This window comes from Populus euphratica, unplaced genomic scaffold, assembly GCF_000495115.2.
Source record: "Populus euphratica unplaced genomic scaffold, PopEup_1.0 scaffold47.1, whole genome shotgun sequence".
Classification (NCBI taxonomy): domain Eukaryota; kingdom Viridiplantae; phylum Streptophyta; class Magnoliopsida; order Malpighiales; family Salicaceae; genus Populus; species Populus euphratica.
In genome coordinates, this window is record NW_011499925.1 from 473,375 (window position 1) to 480,228 (window position 6,854).

General features: G+C 32.5%; 1 protein-coding gene across 2 annotated transcripts; it reads right to left on the reverse strand.

The window, feature by feature from the left end:
* Positions 1-390: 390 nt before the first annotated feature.
* On the reverse strand, positions 391-5,929 carry RPAC43 (RNA polymerase I subunit 43). 2 transcript variants are annotated; one of them, XM_011040538.1, is made up of 10 exons: positions 5,634-5,929; positions 5,061-5,246; positions 4,231-4,360; positions 4,024-4,104; positions 3,664-3,848; positions 2,321-2,416; positions 2,120-2,213; positions 1,849-1,968; positions 678-793; positions 391-643 (listed from the first exon to the last, which is right to left on the reverse strand). In XM_011040538.1, exons 1-9 carry the CDS (start codon positions 5,808-5,810, stop codon positions 690-692), a joined length of 1,173 nt encoding a protein of 390 aa, XP_011038840.1. In that variant the 5' UTR covers positions 5,811-5,929; the 3' UTR covers positions 391-643; positions 678-689. The 2 variants fall into 2 exon arrangements, with proteins under 2 accessions (XP_011038840.1, XP_011038839.1); XM_011040537.1 differs by having other exon boundaries at positions 391-793.
* Positions 5,930-6,854: the final 925 nt, after the last annotated feature.

Here is a 6,854-nt window from a genome sequence, read left to right on the forward strand (position 1 = left end):
CATATAAACTAGTTCAAATATTCACGTTAATAAAAATATATTTAACATATTTTAATAGAATATTCAATGTGTTTGGATCACATCAACTTTTGTATTGTTTTTTTTTCCTTGCTCATCTCTTTTTTCTCCTTTTTTTTATCCCCCGTACCTCCCTCCATATCATTTCACCCGCTAAATGTTTTTAATTGTTTTGTTCTCTCTTTCCATGTCCGAAAATCAAGGGATCTAAAATGCGTTATTATATCAGAGTATTAATGGTGTTATTTTCATTTCATAAATGGAATTTTGTACTCCATAACATAAATTAATGACCAAAAATAATTATGAAACTGTTGATGGAGCCGTATAGTTTTCCCCTCTTAAACCTGTTATGATTAGGCACCAAGAAGCTGCTTCAAGTAAATAGGATGCATTCAAGTAAAATCCCAGCTATACATTGAAACTCGGCCACGGAATTCAATTAAGCTTGGCCTTGAAAGAGTTCAGTTATTCAACATTCACACTGCATAATCATGTGTTATCAGTAACAAAGCTTCTATGCAGAAACTGAGGCTTTTACTTAAAAGGCTTTGCAAAGGTTTCGAATTCCAAAATTGAGAGAGAGAGAGTAATCAAGCTTGGTAAACAACATTAAATAACACCTCTTCATCAGCAACTACTCCAGAAAAAATGGAAACGAGAAGAAGGCCTCAAGAGAGCTCGGTAATTACACGTTCACACTTGGCTTCCAAGATCTTCACAGCTTCAGTAAAGAGAACTTCAGGAGGCAATGCTCCAGTTGATTCAATCGTAACTAGTGGGAAAGAGCAAGCAAAATTAGTACAGATCTTCTCAAAATTAATAAATTTCAAATTCAAGCAATTTTATCCACCTTCAATGAAGATTAAAAATAAATACTGATAACAAGAGGGACAATTTCATCTGCCTTGTACAAGAAATTGACAACAGAAACTCTACTCAAAATTGGTCACAGACAAACTTATGTATGAACCACGGTAACAGAACTCCAGTAAATGGATAGTAGGAAATAACACGCACAACTTTTTCTCCTGAGCTGCTTAGACAGCATAACGCTCAAGCAGCCTTTCAGGCTCTTGGTTGCAGAATTATTTGTAGGGTTAGCACTGGAAGTTCAAAATATTTCGTTTAGCTAAAGTGATCAATTCAAAACATATTCGCTACTATAGATTGCAATATATAAAAAACCTCTCTATCCAGGGGACTATATCAAAAACCAGTGAGTTGAAAACAGTTTGGCAACATATAGAATTTGGTCTATGAAATTCAAAACCATGACCATCTCATGACATTATGGATCTTTCCAAATCTGGAAGCCAGGATCTTCAGGACAATTATTGTAAAATTGACCAGTTTCCTACTTTGGAGTTCTAATTCAGTTAAAAGAAAGTTCTCTGAATATCTCAAGTACAGGATATTCAATAAAACTATGATAGAGCTAATATATTTAGTCCGCTGTCCTGCAAGGACAAGAGAGCTGCAGACTTAAGCTTGTTTCCAATAGAGTTTGAACTTTAACGAGAAATATTCGATCTGCAATCTGAACTAAGTAATAGAATATTGATTTTCCACCAGAAGGTAATGTATGTCGTTATAACTTCAAGCAACAATTAGTCCACCGAGGCAAAGCTCCTGAGGTTCTCTAACTATTCTTGTAGAAAAAATATTTAGCAGTAAATTTAATTGGTATCAAACTAATCAGAATAGTTTACTTTGTTTTGATATTGCTTATAATTTCCCTCACTACATTCTTCAAACAATCACAAGAAGCTTATATTCACAGTTTAATGGTAATTAGATTGCTAAAAGCATGTGCACCTCATCACTTACATATGAAATGATCCTTAACACGGTGCAGTGCCACACGTTTCTCCCACTTTTCATCCCCTCTTATGCATTCCCTACACAATGTGCAGGCTCGTGAATCAGCTACAATTGCCTTCTTCTTACCTGTCAAACAGCCAAATCATTCATCAGGGATACTCAAGAAAGAAAAAACAGAGATGGAAGAGTTATTTTATATTCTAAGAAAATTAATGGAAACTATGCAGCGCAGAAAGCTGTCCAGAAAGAAAGGATAAAGAAGACAAAATCACTTTACCATTGCCAGTGTCTTCAATATCAAATACACCACTTGGACACTTCCTTATAAGTTCTTCAGCATCCTCACCTTTAATTTTTTCCAGTAATACAACCTACAAGGAAGGAAGAAGTGTTCAAAATGTTACAATAATATGCAAGGGGAAAGGAGGGGAGGAGGTTGCATTGATAAAAACAATCAGAGAACAAGATATCTTCACACCTCAGGAAACATCCGATACCAAGCAGTCCCCACAGGAGACCATTTTGCGTGTGTTTTTCCCATTCCTTTAACAGCATGAGCTTCTAGTTCAATTTCCTGTAAAATGATCAGACATTTCAGTATTTGCACCTGCAATCTAGTAACAGGCAAGAACGACCTTTGATAGAAAAAGAAACAATATGCAAAAACTTCCAGAAGCTCAAATATGTTGTGCTAACCAGCATATGTGGATTCCAATGGAAAAGGAAAGAAAGAAGGAAGTGCATCAATAGTCATGGATTTCTAGATGAGTGAAAAGCTTTATATTACATAAATCAATTGGTCTTTGTCCGCAAAACATCAAATCCAAAAATATTTAACCTAGGTTGGTAGCTTGAAAATGTTTCTATCAACAGAATGCAGCAGCAATTAAAATTTTATAGTTATCTTGGATTTGTAGGAAATCAAAGCATGAAACACAAATGGCTGAAGAAGACCAAACCCAAAAGACCACAAGCATCCACGAAACCAGTCTCATTTTAAAACATGCTCCTATTGGGATCCTTAGTATCGTAGATAAGTCGCTATCAAACACCTCCCACTCTCAAACTATATTTGGATTAGAATGCTACTACTTTCTGTTTATTCAATCACTTTACAAGTCTGGATATGCTTACTGGAAATGTAATCTAGAAAGGAAGCACCCACCGATCATATGCTTGGTAAAATAGGATTGTTGAAATACAGTGCTTGGTTCTAAAAATCTTTAGTGCCATGCCTTTGGAAGTTCAATAACCAAATAGAAGTAGGGTGGGGAGAGGAAAACAGTAGAAAACAAAAAACACAGCAGAATAATGGCTAAAAGTAGAAGAAAACTGAGGCTAGAACAAGATAATACGGTTTAAGGTTCACGAGAAACCTCTAGAATCCGAATAGATTGATAAAATAGCAAAACAAAATGTCCACAAAAATAATCCTAACATCCTATTTGCGCTAATGATTGCAGGAAAACTAACCTCTTACTATATGTCACATACTAATCACATAACAGCTAAAACTCTGACTAACACAAGAAATCCTAAATTAAATTAGAAAACCAAAACTGATAAGAAAATAATTAAAAAGTTCCTGCATCACAAATACCACTGTTACCAAGCTCAATATCATACTTTATTCCACAAACCACAATAGCATGTATCCAATCCGTCAATCACACATCACTTTGTTCTTTCAGCACAATCTGCCTGAATTTATACCCTTTGGGCTTTCAGCATTGAAGTTTAGACAACTTCCTTTCCAAATATGTTACATGAAGATGTAAAAGACAAATTAACACCACCCAACAAAACATGAAAAAACCTTACTTGTCCAGGGCCCAGTTTGGCAATTATAATATCTTCTACTGTGGAAATTGGATTGCCCGCAAATTCTGGCAGGGAGTCTTGGCCGCAACTAAATGAAGTATAGGTACTTGGTTTGGAATCAGGTTTTTCAGATTCTTTAGCAAACTCACTTCCATTTGGTAACCACTTCAATTCTTGAGAATACACTGCATTATAATGACCATAATGGTACCAACTATTATACAAAGTAATCACTGGATTTATATCATCAAGTTAAGCTGCCAACTATTGGAAAGAGGACTACTAATTATTAATCAATTCACTACAAAATATTGTAAGAAAATCACTGGCTTTAATTGAAATATACAAAGTACCAATTACCTGTACAGCGAGGCTGGCCCCGATTGCAGCGAGCATGGAGTTTGAGGACAATAGTGTTCTTTTCATTTGGTGTATCATTTGCTTCAGGTAAGAAGAAAAGGAGAAAAAAGAAGGAAAGTCCATTAAGTTCCTAAACAATGCAGAGGCTAATTGTTTCCCTCTTCTGTATAAAATTTTTTTATCATGTAAATGAAATACGAGTCAAACCTGAAAGATATTCAAACAGCCTAGGGTCAACCTTGATGGGAATGAGACCCAATCTGTGGGCAAGCACTTCATCTTGGATCACAGATGTATTATTTGCAATGAAGACTTTTTCAATAGCCATTGTGGGAACCTACATACAGAGAATAAAACCAAAATCCATCATTTCCATCAATCAACAAGCTTTATGCACAAGACATAAATTTACAAACTATCAATATCGTAAGTCAAAATTCAGAAAAGATAGATGGAGAGAGAGAGAGAGAGAGTTCACTCCATTCCTGCAGTTAGGAAACAACTAGTGAAACCAAAAATAGAATACAATGAAAAAGGGGAAAACTATTTTCCACAATCCACTACTACTCAAGATATAACTTTATCCATTGACATGAATGTAAGGAGAGCTTCTCATGATATAAGGAACTGTGCTGTTTTAAACATTACTAAATGTTCCATTTTGTTCGTGGATGGCTTTAATATCCTTATAAGTCAAGCACATTTCCAGGAACCATCTAATCTAAGAGTCTGTCTAAAGTTATAATTTTTTAGGGGTACTAAATACTGCAAGCAAGCGCCTATCAACAACAAATCTGAGGAAATGCAGAATAGAAGAAATTTGCAATTTTCATCACACCAACATGTTCAGACAAGAGTTTAAGAAACTTTGACAGCTGATAATCCCCCCATGTGCAAAAACAGAAAAGGATAAATGATCTATAAAAGAGGATATCAATTATTACAAAAGAACAGCAGAATAACTAACTAAAAATCAAGCTTTCATCACTGTTTATCTACAAGAATATAATCCCCAGAACTAGGCATAGCATACACACCTCAGATATGAGAATCCTCCGAAAAGCGTTGGCAACTGCTGCATCAATACCAATCATATCAAACTCCATTTTATCCTTATCCAGTGCAATTACCTTAATTCTGAAGTTTTCACGGAAAGAATCTAATCGTAAACTATTATCTACTCCCATTGACGCATAGGAACCAGAATATTGCAAAGTTTCAGTCTGCAGAAACCAAAATCCTAAAAAATGTAAGCACTTAAAGAGATAAATAAAACCGAAGAACTCAATTAAAATAAACTTAACCATTCCAATTTTCCCTCTTTTCCTTTCCAAATCAAATGAGATAACAACATAAACGCACTGCAAATAGTGCTATGTTCATTAAAAGCAACAACCATCAATTTCCCATCTCCAAACATAGCAGAAACGAAGTCCAGCAACTGGGCTGTAGTTAAGAACTTCATAAACTTCAAGATAAAAACATGTGAGCTAAATTAAGCTATAATAAACTGTATTAAGCTCAAACTAACTCCTATACTATAACGATGATTATTTCTACCAAAGCTTGAGTCTTTAGAAGAAAGGATAAAAAGGGTTAGTTAGAAATACATTAGTAGGAGCATCAGGTTTGCAATAAACACGAGTTCCTTGTTTTCGGATATGTTGTGGCAGTTGACCCCTTTCCACATCTTTCAAATTCCAATATGAAAATCCCTCCTCCTTTTGTTGTTGTTCTTCTTCTTCACTGCTCATTCTTTCATCACTGCTGCTTTCTTGTTCACTCATTCTTTTATTTTATTTTATTTTCCCTTTTCTTTTTGACGACTTACTGGTTAGTTTCTCTCCTTTTGGGAGGAAGAGGAAAGACAGACTGTGGATCTTTTTTAGGGTTCTAACAGCCATAAGGGTTTATAAGGGGTTTGTGACGTCCACAGTACACACACGATCCCAATTCTTAAAATTATAAATCCTTCTTGGTAATTTTATATAATTACGTATAATACCATTTTATGTTATATAATTACAATTATAACCCGATCTCAAATGCTGCTGTTTTCTTTCTAGCCATGCGTGATTGGCATTCTATTTTAAAAGTATTTTAAAAAAATTAATTTTTTATTTTAAATTAATATATTTTTAATATTTTAAAATTATTTTGATGTATTAATCTCAAAAATAATTTTTTAAAAATAAAAAAATATTATTATTATATTTTTTAAAAATAAAAAATATTTTAAAAAATAACTACAATCACATTTTCAAATACATTAATATTTTCAAATACATTAACTTCTTAAAACTTGATCATAATTTTTAAACTTAATTATAATAAAAAATAAATAAATAAAGGATGAGTCATATATTTTTACTTCTATTATAATTTTAAAACTAATTTTCTTATATCATGTCCTGGAGGATAATTTTTTTTCAAAAAATATATAATAAAAAATATTCAAGACTCCATTAATTCTTTGATAATATTATTAAAAAAATATGATTTTTTAAAAAAAATTCAAGATAAATTTTCTTATTAATAAATTTTTATTTATTTTAGTGAATATAAAGTTTTTAACTCAAATTGTTATTTCCATTAAAAAACATCTTTTGATTATTAAAACAAGTTAAAAAATCAAAACATTAATGTCCATATTTTATGAGTGATTGAAAGCTAAAAAAGAATAACTATGATAAATCATGTTCAAAATATATTTAAAAATTTTAAAAACTAAAAAAATAATTTGAATTGAATTTTCATGAACAAAATTTATTATTATTATTATTATTATTTTATATCAGATACATAATAATTAAAAAAATATTAAAATCCCA